Below are 25,502 nucleotides of genomic sequence, written 5' to 3' on the forward strand. Positions count from 1 at the left end.
CAGGCAGGATGGTTTTCAAAAGAACTATCAGCTTTTCACTCTAGATTTTCCTGAGAATTGATTTTTTTTCCCTCCCACAAAGAAATTGAAATTGTTTTGATTGATCACCCCAAAGTGGGCGCTGTTACATTCATGCAGGAATACATGCTAACTGTAGGCTTATTGTCATGGCAACAAGCATATCATTTTCTTACTCTATAGCCCTATTCAGTCATTCATTTCCTTTGTCTCTGTGTACAGATGGGGCTGATAGGAGAATAATCTTGTTTTGTTGCTGTCAATATACAAGTGATGTAGCTTGCTATCTTGATATCCTTAATCTCAAATTAATTGAGTATACTGTAGCATTCATACTGCTTTGGTGCCAAAATATCAGTGGAAGAAATATTTATGGTATATTGACTCCACTGCAATCCTGCTAATATATCAGAAACAGGGATCTGTTTCAGGCAGCTGAGATTAGTGAACCCCTCAAAGCTGTTCTTGTAATTGCCTTCAAGATCCAACACTAAGGCAATCTCAACTAGAATAAAGAAAAGAAGCATGAAATAATTAGGCCGGTTCTTTCTGTTTGACATGAAATCTCTCCATGTCTTGTCATTTATTTTCCTCACTCCCCATATAATGGCTCCTCTAGGTGACTATCTTGGTGGACGGGATTCTCACCACCACTGGCTACACTCAGGAGGACTACACCATGCTGGGCTCCGACGATCTCTTCTACATAGGGGGCAGCCTGAACACAGCTGACCTGCCAGGCTCCCCGGTCAGCAACAACTTCATGGGCTGTCTGAAAGATGTGAGTACAGCTTTGACCTCGATCTCAGGCAGGCAGAGGACTAGAAATACTATCCTGCCCTCCTTAGATAGCACTACCCCTTCCTATAAGCGGAGCATGTTGTGCGTATAGAAAATCAGCTCTCACATTTGTATTGATTCTCCTGTTGTAGGGTGTTTGAAGGAGAAACATTTAGCTAAGAGGCGGCGCTGTTCATTTATAGATTTCCTGCGGGAATCCCTTGGAGAAAGCAGAACCAATATACATAAGAAACAGATGCATTTTTTCATGTTCATTCCAGAAACATAGTCTTAACTCAGTTTTCATTTCCACATTTTTGAACCTTCTAACTATGGCCTGTACCTGTCACATTGATTATCCTGAGCAAGCAAGTTAAGATCATGTACTCAGCATTAGAATTAGTATAGACAAAGCAGTGAATTATGGGTAAATGCTCAATTTCAGTCCAGCCTCACAAATTTTTAATGAAGTGAGCAGTCTCATAAAAAGCAAATGATGTGCTATGTGCACTTAAAGGAAGAGAAAGGCTCCCTCACCAAGGAAGGATTAGGAGGAGACATGGCTGAAATAGGCAATGGTTTGATTTTAAAGTAGTGAAGTGGAAAGTAATAGCTTGGGCATCTGGGTGTCAGATGGGGGTATTCATATTTTTTTGGAGTCAATACCCAACTCAAACAAATAAGTTTACTGTTTACTGTTGGAGATACTTGCGTCAAAGGATATGGACCATTTCTTGCATAAATACCTACAAACTTTTGTTAGGCTCTGCTTGATCCCCATTGAAACCAGTAGCATAAGATTCAGCAGGGAGTACAATGCACCCAGGACAGAACAAACACACCACTTAGATATGGGACACACAAAATACACAAGGCAAACAAAGTAGAAAATTCTGACCGAGTAACAGCAGCAGCAGCAGCAGCAGCAGGTTTTGAGCACAGCATAACAAACGTCAGCTGAATCGTGTGTGAGGGCAAGAGCTCGGCAGATTATACAGACTGTCGTATTGTCTTGTTAAAAGTAGATTGGTGATTTATTTCAATATTGTTGGAGACTTTGTGCCCGACTTCAGTGCTCTGCCAGAACTAATGCAAAGCTTCATTACTGTGAGAGATTTCTTTTTCAGTGCCAGTTTTCTTATTCAGTCTAGCATGCCTGAATAGTCCAAACCACAAAGCATCCAGTTTTGTGCTGTGACAGAATGTATTTACAGTACGGAGGAGTACTGAAATCTTGTTTTTGTGTCCACAAGAAGTAATCTGTGTTTCAGATTTCTCATGTCATAAAAATATAGAAGAGTAAAATATCTCATCATGACATTTTTTGTAGATATTCATGGCCCTCAGTGAATAAATCATTCTGACTTTGGTAATCCCGACTTTTCCTGTAGTGTCACCATTGACATTTGTGATTCACAACCAAATATCTTGACAACTATGGGTGAACTGCCATGAAAGACATTCAAAGACCACTGTCAGGTCAAAGTTTCCCTTATTCAGTGAACTAGCTTAAGGTTGCATTCAGACCGAAAACCCTGCATTAAAACAATACAAGGGGCTGTGTTTTGGGGGGCATGTTGTTTAAGGTACCAGTGAGACAATGAAATGATCCAGGAAGTCCAGTTGGAGTTACAGACAACCATTTTATCTTGCATTGCAACAATCACGAGGTAAACAGTCAAATACGGCATTCACGTTACAGTAATCCACCTGGAATATGCACTTTATTGGCCGATGCATCGGCTTGCCGGATGACGTCTAATTGCAGCAAAAGTTTGAATCTGGTTCAACCCTGCAATGTTTTGACCCCCTGCATTGGCGCTCCCGTTGCGTCAATGCACTGCTCCCATTTGTACAGACATCCATGGTTCCAAACTGATGTGTCCTAATGACTTGCGCTACCATGGGGGTGAGACATTTGTGGTTGTCTTAAATGTCTCACCAGCTGTTGGATGGATCGCAGTGAAATATGCTACAGATTATTGTTGTACAGAGGATAAATTCTAATGACTTTGGTGATCTCCTGACTATTCATCTAGCGCCACAATCAGGTCAAAATTTCAATTGGCCTTTGGTTTATGACCATACCTGCAGAACTAACGACATATTCCTATCAACTCAGCTGTACTTCTGTACTGTTTAGCTCTAAGTAGCAAATGTTAGCATGCTAACAGGCTAAATTAAGATCTAGAACCTGGCAAATATTACCTGCTAAACAGCACTAAGCGTCATTGTGAGTATGTTGGCATGCCAATGTTAGCATTTTGCTTAAAGCACCGCTACCTAAGTACAGCCGGTCTTGTTTAAATATGTCGTAGGCTATTACTTTTCATTTCATAGTCCACACAATCAGCTATTTAATTTTGTCCATTAAATTCTCCAGCACAGACATATTTTAAATTAATTTTGTTACGGTATAGTGTTATACTGGTTCAGTATTTGTTAATAAAGTAACATCAACATTTTTAAGCTGAGCATTTTCAGGATGATTTTTAAATGGAGTGTCTATATAATTACGTGCAGCGTGAATAGACTGAAATGAAAATGTGATGTTATTTATGTACAGGTTAATGTCCTAGCGTAGCTGCCAAGCTGCAACCTCCGCTCTGTGGGCGGTAACTGGTGGTGGTGTTTAGACCTACTACGGCTGTGCGTAGTCATACAGATGTACTGCAGGCATGCAGGGAGAACATGACAGGATAAAGAGTCGTGAAGACAGGATGACAAACCCAAAAAGTCCTAGTAATGAGGACGAGCGGTGGCAGAGGCAGAGCTGATCAAAAGAGATCAGCCTGCCAGGAAATCCAGGAGCCCAGTTCAGAGTCAGGTCAGTCCAAGCCAGAGCTCTGAGCTTGGTGATGAAGTAGAGGAATACACCACTGTGGTGAATGGAGAGAATTCACACATACATATTAATCTTAATCCAGGTGGGAAAGAAAAGTGAGAAGTGGATGAAATATTTATTGTATAAGCAGTGGATCTATTTAGGGGCATACCTGTCTTGAATCTGTCTTATTTTATTGAACATGGAGAGTTTGGGCCATGACTAATGTCTCTAGACGTTACATGATAATAGATGTGAGTGCTGCTAGGTAGAGGCCATCAGGTTCATCAGGTACAGGGAAAATAATGGCCACTTTCAGATGAATGTCACAACTTCAACAACTAGCAAGGAGAGATGAATTTGTCTTTGAAGTCACCAGTTTATTGGTCTGCAGTATATGTGCCCACAGGATATCCCACACCGGATCATTAGGTTCCTCTTCTTTAATGCTTCAAAGATTGTACCCAATTTGGTTATGAAGAATGTGTTCACACTGCTGTTAGCAGCAGAAAAGGTCTTCATTTTCAGACTGCTGTTATTCTTCAGTTTGTGAGCATAAAGGACGTGAGGGCTTTGTCAATAGACACCAAAAAGGCTTTGTTCTTGTGTTTTGGGATACTCTGTAATCCTTGTCACATACAACAAGCGTCTGAATTGGTGAAATAGGATTCCACTTCCTGTATTGTCCTTTTGCTTATATAACAGCCCTGCAGAGGTCACAGTGTGCCTTTTTGTAGCCATCTATGCATTTTTTGTTACTTGTGGTGTCCGTAGTTGTAAACAATGCCTGCATATAACTGCTAATACACCTCTTCTGCTTTAAGTGACTGTCCTGATTGACTGTCTTCCTATTTAAAAATTGCCTGTTACACTCATTTCTCGATGGTCAGTTTCACCATCTGATTTCACTGCTTAATTAGTCACACTGAGACAGTGTGAAGTGTGATATTGGCTCAAATTGCCTCTCAGCTCCGCTGTTAGTCCACTGTGTAGTGTGGTGTGTCACCTCAGGCGGTGACTGGTTGCAGAGTGATGTGGCAGATAACAGTAGGCTCTGGGTGACTTACAATTGATATGAAATGAGACAAGGATTTTTGTCTCCTGCTGTGCATATTGATGAATCCAAAAAATAAGACAATGAAGGCATAAATAAGCTATCACAGGCATCCTATGGAAATATGCTTTTAGTTTTAATTGTATATCTCTTGTATTTAGTATAAGTAAATATCTTTAAAAGGTATTTTGTATTTCACTCAGTTTCTGAGTGAAATCAATCACCAGACTTTCTTCCAAGGCTGAGGGAGGTCTATTGTACATTCACTACAGCCAGAGTGCAAAATCTGATTTTTTTTAGCTGCTTCTGCATCAGCAGTGTAAATGAATACTCAAGTGTAAGCCCCCTATGTTTACTAAATGTACCCCCTTAAATAATAATTTGCGTGTTGTGCTTGCAAAGGATACAGTCCACCTCTCTTCCACCCACTTCATCTGCCTGACTTGATCTCAGTTTACTTTGTGTAAACACATATAAATGTTTGTCATTGTGTGGGTGCTTTGTCTGGGATTATTCCGCTCCGAATTCAAGATTATTCTCCTGTCGGACCCATTGTGCGTTCCCAAGTGAGTCAGCTAAATGTCTAAAATGTAAATGTTTACATTTGCATCTAAATCTAAATCCATTCCCCGTTTCCACAAGCATCAACTATCTCTGCCTTCTTGTTTTCTAATTGGGAAATTGTACATCAAAAACCATGCAGCTTCTCGGTGTGATGATGAAGAATGTCTGTCAGCTTTTGAGTCAGAGTAAATACAATGTGTTCAGTTGTACATGCGTCTCTGATCTCTGCATGGATACACAGCGTAAGACAGGAACAAATTCAGTGAAACAGAATGTGATGGATTTTTCTCTCATTAATGCGTCAAATGCCTCTACATCTGTATAAGTGAAGACGTCTATTTATTTGACGCAACTCTGTAAATGAAATCATCAGGACATTTTCTATTCTCAGCTCTGAGCCCACGTGATGATTTGACGCGTTTTCTGCCGCATGTCCTTGTGAGCACTGCTGTATCTTATTGATTTCTTGCATTTATTGATGAGTAATATTCAAGGTTTGCACTGAATATATTGCTCTCTCCAGCTGTCATCTCACCACGACATCTCTCTCATTTATTAGGTGGTTTACAAGAATAATGAGTTTAGACTGGAACTGTCACGGCTGGCTGAACAGCGAGACCCTAAGATCAGTATCCATGGTGACCTGATATTCAGCTGTGAGAATGTTGAAGCCCTGGAGCCGGTCACCTTCGACACGCCGTCTGCCTACTTGACATTGCCCAGGTGGAACACAAAAAAGACGGGCGCCATATCTTTTGACTTCCGCACCACAGAGCCCAGCGGCCTGCTGCTGTTCAGCCATGGCAATCTGCTGGGTACGCAGCCTGACAGGAAGCCCCGGGCAGACTTCTTCGCCATAGAGTTACTGGATGGATTTCTCTACCTAGTCATGGATATGGGCTCAGGCAGCATCAAGATTAAAGCCAGTAACAAGAGGCTTGATGATGGCGAGTGGTGCCATGTGGACTTCCAGAGGAAAGGACGCAACGGTAAGAGAATCATGTGTATTTGTGAAGACAGGGGAAGCCTCCTGTCTGCTTCTGTTAATGTGTTTCTCTGGTTTTAGCTGTGGAGTATAAAGAGTTCCAAGCTGTGAAATTGCCATATGCCAGCATGGATACAGTCACATTGGCAAGCTCTTGCCATTTATTCACTGCAGTGAAACACCCATGCATATGCAATAGGTTTTAATTACAATGATATTTTTCGTTGCTGTAATCAATGTATGACATTTTGAAATCTGTGTTAACCTATTTTCACAAGTGGCCAATTAAACAGTCTGCCCTATTAGTACAATCCAAATGTCTGCCTTATTAGTGGAATCCAAAAAATATATACACAGTTCCTTCTATCTAGCCTCACATTTCTATTAATACATTCCCTTCTATTTCCTTCCCACTCGAGCAGGATAATATGGCAAAGCAGATTTGTCAGTGTTGATTCTTCACTTTTCCAAAGCAACTTTTAGTTTTAGCTTCTTCTTTGCTCACAAAATCAACTCCTTAGGAATGGCAGTACAGTTTCTTTATCCACACAACAAGCAGGGACTCTAGTGCCCACTTCCTCAATCTCAGTTTGTTCCCACTTCTTACTTAGCACAACCCACACACACCTGTCTTCATTTTCTGCAACAAAAACATTGTATAAGGACAAGCTGACTCACTGCTAATGCCTGCCCTACAGGCTTTATCTCTGTGAACAGCCAGAGCATCCCGTTTTCTGCTAATGAAGGCAGTGAGATACTTGACCTAGATGGGGACATGTATCTTGGAGGCTTACCTGAGGATCGCCAAGCCGTCATGCTCCCCCCTGAGGTATGGACAGCGTCCCTTGGCCTCGGCTACGTGGGCTGCGTGCGGGACCTCTTCATTGACGGACAGAGCCGTAACCTGTGGAGACTGGCCGAGGTTCAGAGCGCCACAGGGGTCAGCAGCTTCTGCACCAGAGAGACTCATATCAGGTGTGCCAGAGACACATGTGCCAACGGTGGACACTGCAGAGAAGGCTGGAACCGCCACATTTGTGACTGTAACGGTAGTGGCTACCTAGGTCCCAACTGTGAGACGGGTAAGAGTTTGTGAGGAGGGATGGTGGTGGATGGGGAGGATGAGGATGATTTTAAAATGCTGCTGTAAAGCTTTTAACACACTTTGGCCAGTATTTTATTTATTAACTTAGCTGCGTAGTGGCTGGAAAGTGCCTGCACAAATAAAAAAAATGGAGATAGAAAGAAAATTCATTATCAGCCTTTAATACTCATGCCTCCCAAACAATAATAATTTCATTTGCAATTACAGTGTGATCATCTGTATGCTCTATAATGATATATCTATTCAAATGAGAGCCACGCTTCAACTAAATAATACTCCTCACACTCACACATCCACAAGGCAGTCTAGGTGGCAATGAAAGAACAATGAAGAACGATGTTGTTTTTCATTTAAGCCATTCAAAAGTAAATTGCAGTACTTCCTACTGTATAGTGATTCATTAATGAATTGTCAGTACCATGAGGCTGCCAGTGCTATGAGTCTTTCATTAGAAATGCAGTGCTGCTTCATTGGCCTGGATCACTCTGCATTTTCTATGCAGATGATTTTCTCACAGAGGCCAAATTACGCAGATATATTGGCAGTTAATACTATGAGGGATATATGAAAATCCCCCTTGTATTGCACTATGATGGGTATAAATCCTTCAGCAATTTTATTGCTGCTGCAATCTCGCCCCTGTCTTCACATGCTCCAGGCTTTTTCTGCCATCTGGTGAAACTGATGAAAACTGCAATCTAAGCTTTAATACAATACATGTTTCACTCCATAAACACCACTTTGTGTTGTTTAATTTAGTGTTGTGATTCCCTCAGGGACCCAATATCTGCTAACACTTCTTCCTGAAACCTACAGATGCCACTATGGTGAGTTATGACGGCAGCATGTATCTGAAGGTGGTGCTGCCAAGGACGCTACACACAGAGGCCGAGGATGTGTCCCTGCGCTTCATGTCCCAGAGGGCCTTTGGGCTGCTGATGGCCACCACCTCTCAACAGTCAGCGGACACCCTGCGTCTGGAGCTGGATGGAGGCAAAGTGAAACTCACTGTGAACCTGGGTAATGCTGCTGCAACAAATGCGAGCAGATAATAACCCACTTGACCTTTTAGGACGTGTCACTCAGCCAGAGTTCTCATGAGATTAGTTTCGTCTCAGACTCTTCCATACCCATCCTCATACATAATAACTACATTTGCTTAAAAAGAATAAGCATACCCCTTGATTCTTTTGCCTGTTAATGTAATTTCTGTTTGTTTGTTTCTTTTGCAATTTTTCCATAGACCTGAAGTGGCTCTGACAGATTTATTCAGAATATTTAGTTCTAGTTAACTCGAAATTAGTCAATTACAGAATGTGTGGTTAGTTACAAATGACAAAGATAATACAATGAAATACGAATTAATGTTTGGGATGTAGTTATAGGGTTTCAAATATTTCTATTTTGGCCATTTTTGCCAACTATACTGGCATTGCTTCTGTCAGAAAATGAAAAACACAGTTCAAAACCTGCTTATTTCCCACAATACTGTATTCTTTGTACTTTCCTGCTGGAAATACTGCTTTTATTTAGTTTAATTTAAATGGCATTTAAAATTCCTTTCACCATTATAGAAAATTTTCAACTAAAAAATACATGGCCAATTAAAACCTGAACTTTCATATAAAACAATGGTTTCATTAACCAAATCAGTTCTACTTTAAAGGGAAATCATTTATCATCGTTTATTTCAGAATGAAAAGTGCTTAATCTATGGATGGCATTTAAATCATTTGGGGTTTAATGACAACAAAAATGAACAATTTCTTTAGCCTAATAAAAGCACACGTTTTCTCAGAGGAGGTACATTTTGTCCGTATTTCATGGTGACAATGTACAGTATAGAGAACAATATGACATGCATCAAACTGGGAATTTTGTTTATAGTATGATGTGCATCTTAACCACTAAACCACCAGGACCCATGACTGCAGCACACTTTGAGCACAATTACTTTTAATTTTTACTTTGGAGTAGAATTGAAAAGCTGGAGGAAATATGAATGAAATATGTATTTTTAGACTCTAGAAAGAGAACAATCATGTGTTCCCATGGATACAACTATAAAATACAACATTACATCACAGCTGAATATTAATAATTGAGTGACTGTGTGTCTAAAATCCAAAATAAATCTTTAAACGGTAGGAGTTTGAAGAGGTAATTTCTCAAATACAAAAAGCTATTGAAAAACTCAAGGGGGTTAGTGCCTTTTTAAGCAACTGTAGGTGTGTATGGATATTCTGCTCTCTCTCTTGTCTCTCTCTCTCTCTATCTCTATCTTTCTCTCCTTTTCTCTCTCTCTCTCAGTTCATCCAGTGGTCAGGTCCCATCTGACCGTCCTGGCTCTTTCAGCCCTTCAATGACTTGTCTGCAGTTCAAGGAGAAGGCAGTCAGAGACCAGCTATATCATTACTCTGAGATATTACCACTTAAACTGCTCACGCCGTAGATGTGACCATTGTGGTTCCCTCCCCTCGCATTTACTGGCCTATCCAGTTTAGTGTCGCTTCACTGAACACAGGGTGCCAGTGATGGGGACACACACACACACACACACACACACACACACACACCTACAGCAGAAAATCACTGGTCTCTGGCTGTCTGTATCCACTGCTCTGTGATGGTTGACAGCTTGAGAGCACTCCTCAGCCACACGACTTACACCAATATATTCATGCACTCTTGGATAAATTGGTTTCGTGATTCAAAACATGCAAATGACTGATGAGTGGGTGATTCCACTTTGTGCTGAAAAATCTGGAATATTTATATTTGGAATATAATAGAAGGATTTAGACAATATTAGCTGTTCTAGACATGAGAAAATGTGTTGCTCTTGTCTTTTTTTTTTTTCACAGTGTAAGGTTCATTGTGGCTGCAGGTTGTGCAAATCGCCCTTTTCCTCTGTATTTGACTTGGAAAATGCATTACCATCAGGCCTGCAGAACAAGCAGGAGACTGAATCATTTCAACAGCAGTTTGAGTTTAAGAGTGAAGATGGATCACGGTTTGGGCCTTTGAGTAGAGGTGCATCAATTTTACAGAACCAATCAAACTTTTTAAATTACACATTCATGCTTTTCTCAATAGTATTTAGTGAAATTAATCGATCACATTGATGTATGCATAACTTATTAATGCACGTAGGCTATCCTAAATATGGCATTTTAATAAAACTAAAATGTAATTTCAGTAATATGTTATAGTGTCAGCTGCCTCCGTTTCTAATCTATCTTTGCGGTAAATTCATCCTGCTCCATTGGGTGATAACCATAGTTTATTCAGCTTGACATGTTAAAATCTTGATTATAATCTCCACACAAATTTAGCACAGGTTCCATTTTTGGGTTTTTGTTATCTGCTTCGTACATTTTCCTAACAGGGATACATGTTTACTGTATTACCCCAAAGCACATCTGAGCGAAAATCTGTTGTGAAACAGTCAAATTCATTTGCTGACACGGACTGTAAGCAGCCAAATCAGAGCTGATACCGACACTAAAAATAATACTGGTGCACCTCTACTTTTATGGTGAATAAAACTCTTATTGTCCCAACTTTGATCTGGTCTTTTGTACTTCCAGCGGTGCCAGACACATGCTGAGGTATTCCTTTCACTCACTGTTCATTTTTTCTAATGTTACATGCACAACAGGGGAGGAAAGTGGCGGTTTAGACTCTTGAGGCTGTCCCCAGATGGTGGGCTCTGAAAAGCACTGAACTGTCTGCAGAATGTACCTTGAAGGATGTGAAATATTCTCCTCTTTTGTGCTGTTCTTTTTTTTTCTTTTAATCTCACCATCTCACTCTCTCTCTCACCAGATTGTATCAGGATAGACTGTAATCTCAGTAAGTGTCTCCTATGATTATTTACTGTACCATGATTTAGAGAACATGCACTGTGGTATGATCATATGCCTCTTGCTCTATTCTCTGATAACACAGAACATAATTCTTACATTTTTCCTGCTCCACAATTGTCCTTGTTTACTGTTTACCTTGTTATCCTGCTCACAAGCATCAAAGATAAGAACAAAAATGAGACTTCACTGTGGCAAGTTGTGGTATGGTTGAGTATAATTGGATCTTTTTGCTCTATGCAATCCACATTTAATCAACAATTTGAATGAGACATTTTCTCAATATTGCAGGGTAATAATGCTACAATCAAATGTAGCAAAATGTGATATATAGTAGTCTGTTGTTGTGCTGCCAATGAGCCTGTCATTCATTTGCCTGTGACTAATTTGCTCACATAACTGATAATTGGTTACAGCTAATGTACAATCAGCAATTATCTGTGATGAGAAAAGCACCACTTAGTCTCAGTTTAGAGAGAAATTTGATTTAGTTACTGGGTAATCACACTGCGGTGGCAGAGCTGAGATGAACTTGCAGCTTTGTCTGATATCTGATCAATAGATGAGTGTGAGACGTGACAGTCAGCTGTCAAAAGCCCTTTTTTTTTTTTGCTTAAATGTTGAAACATGTTAGAGAGATTTACAATTTGTTGGAGCAAATTCTTCCAATTTGAGGAGAATACTTGCAGTGGGACATATTCTCTTTAAAAAATGAATTAAATCATCAGATGTCAGTTTTTTTACGACAAACCCTTTGAATACAAAATGTGTCTGAATCTAAGTAGTCGTCCTATATCACCAGACACCTGTTATCTTGCTTTGGGAATCATGATGAACTAAAAAATTTGCTTGTTGCATCTCAATGAGATTTTAATTCTAAGAGACATCCTGGACCAGATGTGCTATAAAGTGCAGGATTAATATTAATTAACTCTATGAATGAATAAAATGTCTAAAAGCATGAAAAATGACTTTATAGGAAAACTCAAGCTGAGAAACACAACAATAAAGACAAGACAATCAATCAAATACATTTTTATTAACCACGGTGCATTTAAATGAGCGAACATAATTCCATTGATTGAAAGGCGATTTTCTGGTATCCTATACTCTTGTGAAATGGAGTGGCACTTTAGGTTCTAGTGCGATGATGTTGGAATTTATGATGTAGATTGTTGCTCGCACCTGATAGTGAGAGACAGGCAATTTAAGTTTTGGTTCAGACTACAGCGGTGCGAGAAACAGATAAAAGCTATTGCCAGTGGAGAGGTGAACGGCTCCCTCATATAGATCATCCAATACAGAAGAGGCTTATGAATGCTTATAAAAGTTATCGCTATAATCGAGTGCTGGCTGAAAGCTTGTTTCCATGCCTCATGTATGAATAATTCCTGGATTCTCTCAAATAAAAACGTTCAATGTTCAAATATTTGATGATTTACATAGCTGGCTGGATTTTAGTCATTATATGTGGTATGACATGTTGCGCTCACCTGAGATGAAGGGCAACATTTTTTATATAATCTCAAACATATTTTGACATTTAAGCATGTTCAGTAACCGACTGTAATTTAGTCTCATGTTAATCTATTGATCTGATGCAGATTTGATGGCTGTACATGCACAGCAATGGTGTACACTTTTACTGTTACAACACACCATTATAGTGAATGGATTACATTGTATTATTTCTCTTTTCAAGGTGAGTAATGTGTGTGCGTTCACGGGTGTGTGGATGGTTGGACACAAGTGAGGTGTGCTGTCTCTATAAACCAGTTCAATGACCCAGTGTATATACACCTGCATGAGAGCATTTTTAAATGGTTCATTACTCAACAACAAATAAAAAGCAAGGTAAAAATTCAGGTAAATTGCAAAGATTGATCATGGCTTATTAAAAGAAATGCTCTATTTCCTTTATCTCCTCAGATATCTGCCTAATAAATTGCCCTCTCTTCCAGCAGATGGCATTGTACCATCATGCACTGTCCACAGAAAATGTGTACTGTATGTATGTGCACTTCTCTGTGTGCAACATTAATCGTCTTCCTGATCTGTTATATTGTATGTATGCTACATCAGTGACCTCTGAAGGAGCTTAATGCTGCCGATGTGATGATGGATGGCTTGTTAATGGCATTTATGATTGATAACAAAAGATGAAGACAAATATTTAAATTGCAGGAATGGCTGCCTAAATGATTTAGACAATCATCAGGAGGAATTACAGTTTGCACCAGACTGAATGTAAATATATTTGTTTTGGCAATTTTGAAGGATTAGCTCACAACTTGAATTCAAGTCTCTCAGTTGAGGTATCTTGTGAGTCTAGCTTACTTCAGAAGGAATCAGGGAGGCAGTCCGTCTGCAACAGCTGCTTGGAAGCTGTCCACAACTGGATCCATAGTGGGTGGGTAATAGTTGTTAGAACAAATGTTGCTGCAGTGCTCTTGATTAATTCTCTGGAATCTGGGGAATAATGGTACACAGCACACTTCTGAAATGAGGCATTTGTTCTACATAAATTACAGAATTACCATAACATGCTTTGATTAACACGTACATCCTGCGTTCAAAGTCTCAGCTTGCTCGTAATGCTGACCTGTAAAACCGCGCCATGCCTTTGAAGTTATCCTTGTTTGAAAATATTAAACAAATTAATTTTTAACTGAGGATCAAACTGGACAAAATAGGCCCTTTTACATGTGCAGCCTGCTCTAGTGCCTCTGGAAGCTGAGCTTGTGAGGCGAAGGTGCTTTGAAAGAAGTCTACATTTCAAAGGGTTTACAGTCAGATGTCTGTGTGAATACATATTATATTCCACCATTTTACTTACTGCCCTCTGCAGTGTTAGAGATAGATCCCTGTAAACAGTGTGCACTCCAGTTTTATCCTGTGTAGCATTCATCTTTAATGAGATGTGAATCATCAAGTATCTAATAGAAAGTATTCCCAGTTGGTATACTTTGATAAAATAAAACACAAGTAAATATACCATCCTCCACTTTGCTCTGAAGAATTTTCACTCTGTTTTCCTGTTTTCGTATTTGGATGTTTGGGCTCAGACACTAACATTTAGATAGCAGGGAAGCTCCCCTCTGAGAATCACAGATAAGATAAGTAGTCCCTCCTATCCGGCATCCCACTATCACCTCTTTCATTACAGCAAATCTTGTCCATACCTCTGTTTTCATAAGATTTACAAAGTAAACATTTCTGTTTTTGTGCCAGACATGATTCCAGCAAGTGGTTTGTTTTTCATTATCTAAGTAAATCCATTAGATGTAGAGGGAGGAGGATTTGATGCGATTGATCCGTCTGGCGTGCACAGTCGATATTCAGCAGGTGGATTGTGGAATCATGCGGTGTTCTGTAAAGACACTTGATATGCAGCTCCGGCCAGAGTCTCCAGTCGCAGTTTTATTTCCCCGAGGATGAAACAGCGAAGTGTTCGGAAACCAGTTGATGTTTTCCATTTATTGCCCTCTGTACGTCCCCTGTAATTCTCCTGCACCCTGAGCTCAATTAGACAGACAAACCCCTAAAGGCGCAGTCAGCTTAGGCATGGCCAATTAGTTTCCCAAGCGATGTCAGAACTCCTTTGAACTGCCGTGTCAGCCTGTTGCATAGGCACTGATTCGGGATGACGGTGCTGCAGTGGCAAGCTTCTGCACTGTGACCTATTTTGAAACCAGTGGAATAGTCAGAGGATAGTGCAGAAATTCTGAAAATGAAAGCCGTATGTTTGAGCCACGCCTCTAGATACATGTTTCCCCAGTAGACATCAATCAACTGTCCAGACAAAGAAAAAGCATGGTTCACGCTATTTCAGCACAGAAATCATTTTACATGTCAATCATTAGATAGGAGCTACTACTGTAGTTTCTTTGTTTTGTTTTGGGGTTTTTTCCCTTTATTTTCCCTTTATGTGTAGAGTGAATGCAAATTATTGGTTGCAGGTAGATGTTGGTGGTTGTGTGTGAGTGATAAGTGAAAGAAAATATGCACCCTGAGTAAAGAGTGCTTCTCATGTTGAGAGCTTCCTCTGGAAAGAGTGTACACTGAGCTGATGTGGTATGATTTTCACTTGATGCTGTCCACCTCTTAGGCAAGGGGCCTGAGATACTCCAGGTAGGCGAGAAGCTGAATGACAATGAGTGGCATGCAGTGAAGGTGGTGCGGCGTGGGAAGAATTTGCAGCTGTCTGTAGACAATGTGACTGTGGAAGGTACAGTAGGGATTAAGCAGCTGTGCTAACACACATACACATATTGAAAGGAATTTGCAACTCAAGCTGCTTTTTTTTTGGTTCCTCAGGCCACATGACTGGCGCCCACACCCGCCTGGAGTTCAACAACATTGAGACGGGGATCATGACAGAACGGCGTTTCATCTCTGTGATGCCTTCCAACTTTATCGGCCATCTGCAAGCGCTCTCCTTCAATGGGATGCTCTATCTGGACCAGTGCAAGAATGGAGACATCTCCTTCTGCGAGCTGAATGCGAGATTTGGCATGAGGCACATTGTGGCCAATCCTGTAACTTTTCTAACCCAAGCCAGCTACTTGGCCTTCTCCACCTTGCAAGCCTATGCCTCCATGCACCTTTTCTTCCAGTTCAAGACCACCAGTCCTGACGGCTTGATACTCTTCAACTCTGGAGATGGGAGTGATTTCATCGTGGTGGAACTGGTCAAAGGGTAAGTGCTGTAAACTGTAATCTACGTACAGTAATTTGATGAATCCACATAGACCCTTTATTTCCTTCAGATCTACAGTCAATATATTTACTTGATAGAAAAGGCTATTTGGGACAGGATTTAACAGTATTTGTCCTGCTCAAATTTAAGGCATATAAATAGGAAATTTACAATTTTTCTTCTTTCATGGGCTCAAAATTACCTAATCATGATTCATACATTATCTTGAGCCTGCAGCTCTGAAGAGAGACACGAAATAGCTTTAAAAACAATTTGTTCATCATAAATGATTTTGTTACAGGGAAAGCTGCAGAGAGAGGCAGCAAGAGTGAAAAACAATAGCTGCCAGTGCCACTGTGCCAGTGTCATTCTCACTCTCAGACCTGCTTGAGTAGATTTGGCAACTTGACTCCATCACAAATACGTTTTAAATGTTTTATTCATTGTAAATAATTTTGTTACAGAGAGAACAGCAGAGGAAGGTTGTCGAAACAGAGCAAGCAAAGCAACAATTGTAGTTTCCCACTGCCAAACCTCACACAGACTTTCTCCCAGTAAGCAATTAGTCAGCAGGAGGCCTTGTTCAGCTCCGGAGCTTGCAGTAGAAGCTCACACAGACAACACAGACGAAAAATGGCTTCCAACATTTCTGTCACAGTTTTCAGGCAGCTCAATTTTATCTGTGAAGTGTAGCAGCTTGTCATGGATGTTGCTTAACTTTCAACATTTCAAAATTCAAACAAGATTCGAGACGTCAGTCTGTCTTTTGAACAATATCAATATAAACATGACAGTATGCTATTAGAACCTCATCATTATCATGTGCAGTTACATAAATTCTTTTTTTTTGTGATGAGAAAATGCACTCAAAGCCACTATTTGAACCTAGTTTTTATTATAATCACCTAAAACTGTTAATGCTAGTATGGTATCTGTAGATGTACTGAATGTAAGCAAACATCTGTGTTGATCTGTAGGTACATTCATTATGTTTTTGACTTGGGAAATGGGCCGTCACTAATGAAGGGAAACTCTGACAAGCCACTCAACGACAATCAGTGGCACAACGTCGTGATCTCCCGTGACAACAACAACGTGCATATCCTAAAGATTGATTCCCGTACTGTCACCCAACATGCCAATGGAGCCCGCAACCTGGATTTAAAAGGTAATTTCTCTTAACAATCATAAAGTTGAAGTATTTTATTCAAAGTCACATATCAGTGAATACTTGCTGCAGGTACTAACACTGGGCATTCAATGTTTGTGTTGTTCTGTCTGAGTCTGCGTAGTAAACCAGTTTCTAACCAAAATCTGATCTGGTTTCAGCAGTTTATTAAAATCCATATCTATTCAGGTATTCCATTTCCATCCACACAGTAAATCCCACTGAGCTTCTCTCAAAAAGGGAACAATTTGGAAATATTCAAGTTATCTCACTAACTGCACATGCGCAGTAAAGCAGTCTCAATATACTCATATTTTAAAGCAATAGCCCACTATTCATACATCAAATGAATAATTCCAGTATCATAATAACAATTCTCAGCCATATGTAACAACATGTACATAACAAAAAACTCAACTCTGATATTTATAGTCAAATTTGCCTCTTAAACTAACATTTGCATTACATCTTATTTTGTTTCCTGGAGGTAAACATCTCAAAAATGATAAAATAGGACTTCTTATGATTGTGTGGTTGTTCTGTTGTTGTGGAGACTTGTTATTTCTTGGGACCAAGTTCCTCCTTTTTTGTATTTCTGGTTTAATATCACAAGAATACACACAGACAGTTGTGTTACTCTATTAAGGTTTATGTAACTGTCATAAAACACATGTTTAGCATGCACCACCAACTGGGGTTGGGAAGCAGGCAACAATTACCAGCTCTGAAAATGGTGGACCACCTGTTTTGGATTCTGTTTTCCAATGGATTTGTCAAATTACTTGTCAACTCAAAGTTGGTTCACAACTACGCTGAAAAAGGTAGATTATTTGTAATATAATGTCATGCACAGCCTCTGAAAGACGCATCATACCACCTTTTTTAGTTTGTTTTAGTACATGAACCAGCATGTACTTGGATATGGCAAATAAAGTGACTTTGCTGCTTCTTGTAACCCATTTGTGTATCTTACAGGAGAGCTGTACATTGGTGGTGTTGGGAAGAGCATGTACAGCAGCCTGCCTCGGTTAATAGCATCCAGGGAAGGATACAAAGGCTGTCTGGCATCTGTGGACTTGAATGGAAGACTCCCTGACCTGCTGGCAGATGCCCTCCACAAGGTCGGAGAGGTGGAGCACGGCTGTGGAGGTAAGGCATGAAACACCTGTGAATCCTTCATGTAAGCTTGTATTTCCATCAGTTCAGAGCAGAGATGAAACCAAAGAAACTCAGAGTGACTGCTCACTGAAAATCCATTACACCACATTTGTTAAGGTATTAAACAGCTTTTCGGAATGCTCCATAATGATTGGTCAGTGAGCATGTTCTGCAGTTTTATTATTTCTGATTATACACGCTAACATGTAATAATGTCACTCTTCAGTCGCGAAGTCCAGCTGCTTTTGTTATGTTCTAATCAGGCAGGAAAGAGCTCAGTAGAGCGCATAGTTCTGCCAAGGCTAAATAATCTAAAATCATCTCCCCAGGTTGCCATTACTTTCACAGGAAACAATGTGCTGGTTATGATAGAATATAAGAGTACATAAAGTTTGGCCTGTGGGTGACACTTGAGCAAAATTCATGGAGCCTCCAGAATCAAAAGGTGTTTTTCTCTTCCTAGCATGACTTTTTCAGGGATTTTTTTAAGATTTATGGTCTCCAGAATGAATTAAAAAAATATGAATCCTCCTCTTGAGAGTATAACTGTTCACAGCAAATTCTAAGCTAGTCGAGTTGACCTTATTCTAAAGCCTACAGCTGTATAATACAGTAGCTGGCTAAAAGCTAAACAGCCATCTTACTAACCTTGTTTATCACTATGTTGTCTTGCTGAGCATCACTTTACATCAATATTTTCTGTAAAAATTGTATCTTTTATAATCTTATGCCTATTTTTTTATGACTGTCTCACCATTACTTATTTATTTCCTTTGGATAGTAGTGAAGATTCATAAATAAAACAGAGAGAAGGCACCTGCATGGTAAATCTGCTGTCAACACCCTGCAGGTCCCAGTACCACATGCACAGAGGAATCCTGCCACCACCAGGGAGTGTGTCTGCAGCTGTGGGAGGGCTTCTCCTGTGACTGCACCATGACCACCTACGGGGGGCCGTTCTGCAATGACCGTAAGTGCAGGTGTTTTACGTCTGAATGGGTCTGATAGCGGGGAATGTCCTCTAAGAGAAAAGTCTCTCACTGGTCACCACAGAGTAAATGATGATCACATCCCGAAGTAAGTAATTGGCCGTCAATTTTACAGGTGGAGTGAAAATATCCGTAAAATATGAGTTCTCTTGTTAAGAACATTCAGTCAAGCTCACTGTGTTGGTTTAAAGGCTTTAACAATCAGCCATGACAAATGTCTTTCTAGATAACACAACATTGTGCCCACTTAGAGCAACTCACACTGGTTATCCAGTCATAACTGTTGGGGGAAACATTATATCCTCAACATTTGAACTGTTCAAAAGAGAAGACAAACAGCCTCATTTTATCTTCATAAAAACATGTTTCAGTTTAGTAATTGGTTTTGATTATTGATTAAATGAACTGCAGACTTTTCAAAGTGTCGTATCTTTGGTGCATGCATAATGTTCACTATGATTGATCACCCATTTTAAGCAAATTTTAGTATCTTCATTTTTATGCCTCCCCCCCTGGCGACAGCCCATTCTCGTGAGCATGATATCTCAGGAATACCTTGAGGGAATTTCTTCAAATTTGGCACAAACGTCCACTTGGACTCAAGGATGAACTGATTAGATTTTCGTGGACAAAGACCAAAGGTCAAGGTCACTGTGACCTCACAAAACACATTTTTGGCCATAACTCAAGAATTTATACGGTTATTATGACAAAGTTTCACACAAATAAAGTACTAATAGGATAAAATGATGAACTGATGACATCCAAAAGGTCAAAGGTCAACTTCACTGTGACATCATAATGTTCTGCAAAAACACTTTTCTGGCCATTATTCAACACCAGAACAGAAACAGAAGGGGAGATTGTGACCATATTTCACATTTGGTCGGATACTGAACTGGTGACACTAATCTTGGTGTTGAAACTGTGATGATTGTATAAATCTTCTGTGCTGCCAGGTTGAAGGTGTGTGTGATGCATCCACATTTTCAAATTTGTGGCTTCTTTGCAACAACTTCCACATCTGAGGGATCGTCTACTGTCATGGCTACAACTTTGTGTTCTATCAGAATCAGCTTTATTGGCCAAGCATGTGAACACATACAAGGAAAATATACTTAATACCTCTTATTAAACTCCTTCAAAGTCTTCACTACAAATATTACATGAGTCAGACATGGATGTAAACTGCAACTTGACTGGTTGGCAGAGGGATACAACTGCAAGGCGATATTTCTAGTTATACAGTATGGAAATGATATTGCCTCAAGGGTAGGAAATCAATCTAAAGACTCATGATATTCTTTGGAAAATGATTGACAGTGATGCAGAGTATACACGATTTGCAGTCAATGGATAAAACATGAAAAAACACTGATGTATTAGAAACAGTGCTAATGCAAAGCAGTATTAATGATTGGCTTCACTATCATAGCAACAATAGCTTGCAAGCTTTGATTGACACACCATCAGTCACCGTTTATTATTGTTTTTCATTAAAGTGCTGAGATTGTGTAGTTCAAGTGCTTTTTTATACTTAAAAAAGACAGACTGAATGTGATGGGATACATGTCTACACGTCTCATCCCCTCTGTTTCAAACACTGACATGAACTGTTTAATAAGAAAATTTGCATATATTGTACAAGCGTGCGGGTTGATGGTAATGTGCTGTATGTCTAACTTGAGGAATTGATTGCACGCTATTTGCACATCACATATTGATAGCGTTTCAAAAACCTCTAGACTGATCGCTGTCTCCAATATAAAGAGCCCTCTGTGTCCGAAATAATAGACCCGACTTTTACTAGAAGCTTTTCATACTTATAATAGCAAGAGATTAACATTAAGCTTATTGGTCTGGTGGTCACGGTGAGTTAAGCTTCATTTGCTGCAGAGTCATTTAGAATAACTGCAAGAATTGTGCCTTTGTGGTAATTATTTTTGAAATGTGCTGTTCTGCAGTATTGTTTTAAGAGAGAAAAGGACTTTACACTCCAAAACTCTGTGGGGGAGCCATTTGAGGATAGTTTGATGATAACAGTAAGTGAAAGAAAGTCATGTTTGCAGGAAGAAGGTGTCTGATGTGTATTGTAAATGCATTTTAATGTGTAAGGAAAATGTAAATATTTTAACTTTGGAATATGAGGAAAACACCATCACTGATCATTTTGAGCACATTTATTTTGTTTTTGGTATAATAGTCTAATTATTCTTAGAGAAAGTTAAGACACTAGTTTAACTACTTTCTCGTGTCGTTGGCTCTTTCTGGCAGTCATCTACTTTAGCAAAAAGCTGCTTTCCCCCTCCATTTGTTTTAACAGGTTGTCATTAATCTGCTTCCTCTTAGTGTTGCAAACATACACACACGGCCAAATGTACTCACTGCTGTAATCTATTGATCTTACTTGAAAATCAATAGTTTATCCTCTGTAGACTTTATGTATTACATCCCCACTGTACTAAGAGTGTGCACCTGGATGAAATGTCTATTATGCTGTTCAAGCTGTTTTGTGCTTTCCACATGATAAAGAGGGCAATATACTGGACAGAGCAGGAGAGCAGCTCTATGTAGCTAATAGTTCTGTGTTTACAGGTGATACCACATTAGGAAATTCTGGTAATCACTTAAACATCCCCTCCACACAGGTATTAGGACCTACAAAAATACTCTGCTTGAAACAATAATGTGATATGGTTGCCACTTTAAAATCCTTAAAATGCCATCTCATCCTTCTCCCTCATTAAAACATCCAAAATCTATAAATTTGCAAATATTTTTCATTTCAGAAGTTTAACTGCCATACACAAGATGTCTCCTGCCTCACTGAAAAGTCCACTCTCAGTGTGTGTGCACTGGAGGTTTCAAGTTTCCACATCACACTTGTATAAGCTGCATATTGGACCACGATTGGCTTCAAAACTAGCTGTGATGTCACAAATCATGCTCGTAGGCCCGTGCCTTAAAATCAGATTTCCAATGAGCACAGAGAAACTTTCCAATTTCAGCAGATGGATGTGAAAACAGCCTTCTAGTGTCAAATTCTGCACATAAATCATTCTGCACAGTGAAGCTCAAACATTCAACTGAAGGAACACATTTTTGAGAGGAGGCAGACTTAGAGAGCTGCATTTGGAAAGAAAAAAATACAGTTTAATCTGTAAAATGTATGCTACAGCACATTTTTGTATTAATGTTGATAGGACTATGAAATTACAAATTCAGGACACTTTCTACAACATGTGAAGCACTGATCTGATAAATGCTGTCTGTCGCTAGCCATTAAATTAAATTAATTGATTATTAATTAATACATTTTGTGACACTAAATAGAGTCCAAAATCTCTTATAAAACAGCCCTTGTTCACTTTTGATCACGTACATTTGTAGACAGTGTGTTTCCTGATGCTGTTCATGTCTATTTCCATGCAGATAACAGTTGTAGTCAGCTGGGGTTTACCAAAGCAAAACAGAGTTTCAGCAGCCGATAGCGTCTCCTCTGAGCAACACAAAAACATGTTGTTGATCTTTATCAAACTTGAAAATGATTCCAGTTGAGAGAGATTACATGTTAGTATGCAGTTGTTCAAGCCCAATCACAAGTTCAGAAGACACAACATAAAACTCCTCCCAACATCTTACAGACACCGACTCAGAGTTTCTATTTGAATTTCTACATTTTCTGTAATTGCAGCTACTCTGACGCACATCACATCATCTAAGCCAGAATTTCAAACGTCTGCCTAAGGCTAAACCGTCACGACACCCTTTCCAACAAGTTTTGCAAACATGAATGTATTTACAGTAATATTTGATTGCCTGGGACAGAGGCGAGATCAGGCTGTCAGAAGGATATTGAATCCAGAGCTTGTCGATTTCAATGATGTAACAGTAACAGTTCAGTCAATAGGTGTTTTGAATACCAAATTTTTTTGTACAGGAGCTGGCAACTGCAAATATTCTCTGGGTTCACTTACTATTTCCTCCATAAATGTATTCCTATATCATATAGGAAAAGCCTCTGAGAGACAAGATTACAGGGCACTGGTAAAGCTTAAAACTTTAACACTGAGTCATCTACTCCATCCACGCAATTGTCGGGGAGGAACTCCCGGAAATGTTCCTGCATTTAAAAGACTATTATTGAACAATTAGCTGCGAAAACAACATTTTCAAGAGAAATGTATTTTCCTTGGAGCTTTTTTGGTGTTCATCTAGCTGCATTCAAGGAGGACTCTCAATCATGCAGGTGGTAAATGGCATGGCTGACCGCTATCAAAGGTCAAACCAATACATCAGTCCAACTCGCAGGAAATAACAAGCCTCATGCTTCACAGCGAGCCCTCATTTAAGTCATCTAAACAAATGGAAAATGTGGCAAACATATGAAAACACAAACAAATATGTACAGTAGGACAATGTTTTGTAACCATCAGTATTCGTAAAGCACGTCTAATCGATGCCACAGTCTCCTGCTTTGTTTATTCCGCTAACATTTAAGCCTAACAAATAATCTGCTCCTCTCACCTTTGTCTTCTTCCACATACCAGTCCAGAAGGTCAACTCCGTATTTCAAGAAACAGCATTAAAAAGAAGAGAAAGTAGTGCGCTTCAGTGATCAGATTTTTTTTTTTTTACTATCATTTAAAAGTATAAACTTCTAAAAAAAGACAGTAGAAGTGAACAAGCTTGTGAAACAACTAAAATTCTTCAGTTGTTTTGGTGCCTCGCTAAATTGATGTTCATATATAGAAAGCAATTTACCAAGTATGCTACAAACATCTGTGCTAATTACTTCTAGGTCATCGTTTCATCAAGCAAAGTCACGGAGATATATAATGATGTTCTGTGCTCAATTTTAAGCGCTTCTTTCTGTAAACATATGGAGAGTGTAATTATTGGTTAACCTCTGCAGTCACAGATGATTGTTATGGCATATTCATCACCTGCTTGTGTGTCTGCGTGTGTGTGATGTACATGTGGGCACAATGGCATGATGGGCGACTAAATCAGGCGCAACTGTTCCTGTGTCTTTTCTTATTACTAATCATGACATGTTCTATACCTTCTTACCATGTCACAACCGTGTGAGTCTATATGCAGTACAATATGCAGCCCGCACATTTCACAAACACATGAAATTCCACCTGACACAGCTTTACGTAACCACAGTGATAGCAGCCATCAGTTATCTGCAGAGTGGAGAGAAGAGAGAGAGCCCACCTTCACTGTTAATTTGTAAGTCAACATTTCCTTTGAATTGTTTAATTCCCATGGAAGTAAAACAGAGTGTAAATTGTACTTGTAGCCTCCAGGCATGTAGGCAAGGTACACTAACATGGTGCCAGACAGCAGCTGTCTCCCTTTCCTATTTCACATGCCAGTTAGCAAACACCGTATCTAGCTTTCATTTTATTTGTGTCAAAACTACAATGGTTTTACATTTTCTCAAAAGAGCTTAATGAAATTTGCATCATCCAGTTGAAGTTGTAGTATTGAAATGATAATTAACTGTGTAACACATGCAGATGCTTTATGCAGACCTGTATGCAGACTTAAAGCAAATTGTAGTAGTTATAATAGTTTAGATGTCTCTACTCAATTACAAATATGAGAAACTTTTTAGATGTTACAGTTTACTGTTTTTGGAAATATTAAAAGGCTGTTGGTGCAGAGCTACCGTATATCTAAAACAGTTGTAAAAGTGTGCAGTGGATCGATGGGAATCTGTTGTAGTGTTAATGTGCCATAAAGTGTGGCAAAACTGGAAGTGTAAGTGCTCAATGGAGTCCCATTTTTCCTTTGACCTTCATTTCAGGTGGAGTCATTCGCGATTATAAGTGTGTCCCAAAAGCCACAAGGATAATCCAGGATAGAGGTTCAGACTTAATCTCGCGCCCCGGGACTGATGCTCAAGAAAACATATCGCTCCTCATAACATGGTGACCTACCAAAAATAGGCTTGTGAGACACTTCTGGGTCTGGACTGTGTAAGGTCAATGGTCAGGACTTGTACTTGGGATAATGTAGACATGCAGACATACTTTTAAGACACTTAAATGATGTATAGTATGACATAAATTGTCTTTAAAATAACAGGACTTCTTTGCCTTTGTGTCCACTCTACATACTCATTTCAAGGGTTATATATTCAACAGATTGCATTTGGAAAAGCCATTGCTCTTATTTTCGTGTTAGTTGTGTAAACAGACTTTGTAATTACAGTGTATGCTTCATTCCCTTGTAGTCTTAAATCCCTAAAATGTAATTGACAGGCTTGCTTCAAACAGAT

At 39.5% G+C, this 25,502-nt stretch overlaps 1 protein-coding gene across 2 annotated transcripts in view; it reads left to right on the forward strand.

Moving 5' to 3' along the window:
• nrxn2a (neurexin 2a) overlaps window positions 1–25,502 on the forward strand; it is a 120,811-nt gene that overhangs the window by 43,070 nt on the left and 52,239 nt on the right. For both annotated transcript variants that reach the window (XM_067608058.1, XM_067608056.1), the window contains 10 exons: window positions 638–799; window positions 5,800–6,229; window positions 6,924–7,307; window positions 8,147–8,350; window positions 11,159–11,185; window positions 15,305–15,424; window positions 15,514–15,895; window positions 16,873–17,063; window positions 18,039–18,212; window positions 19,072–19,191. In XM_067608058.1, the coding sequence (XP_067464159.1) occupies window positions 638–799; window positions 5,800–6,229; window positions 6,924–7,307; window positions 8,147–8,350; window positions 11,159–11,185; window positions 15,305–15,424; window positions 15,514–15,895; window positions 16,873–17,063; window positions 18,039–18,212; window positions 19,072–19,191 (2,194 nt within the window). The remainder of the gene's footprint in view (window positions 1–637; window positions 800–5,799; window positions 6,230–6,923; window positions 7,308–8,146; window positions 8,351–11,158; window positions 11,186–15,304; window positions 15,425–15,513; window positions 15,896–16,872; window positions 17,064–18,038; window positions 18,213–19,071; window positions 19,192–25,502) is intronic.

Source organism: Thunnus thynnus, chromosome 13, assembly GCF_963924715.1.
Source record: "Thunnus thynnus chromosome 13, fThuThy2.1, whole genome shotgun sequence".
NCBI classification, from domain to species: Eukaryota; Metazoa; Chordata; class Actinopteri; order Scombriformes; family Scombridae; genus Thunnus; species Thunnus thynnus.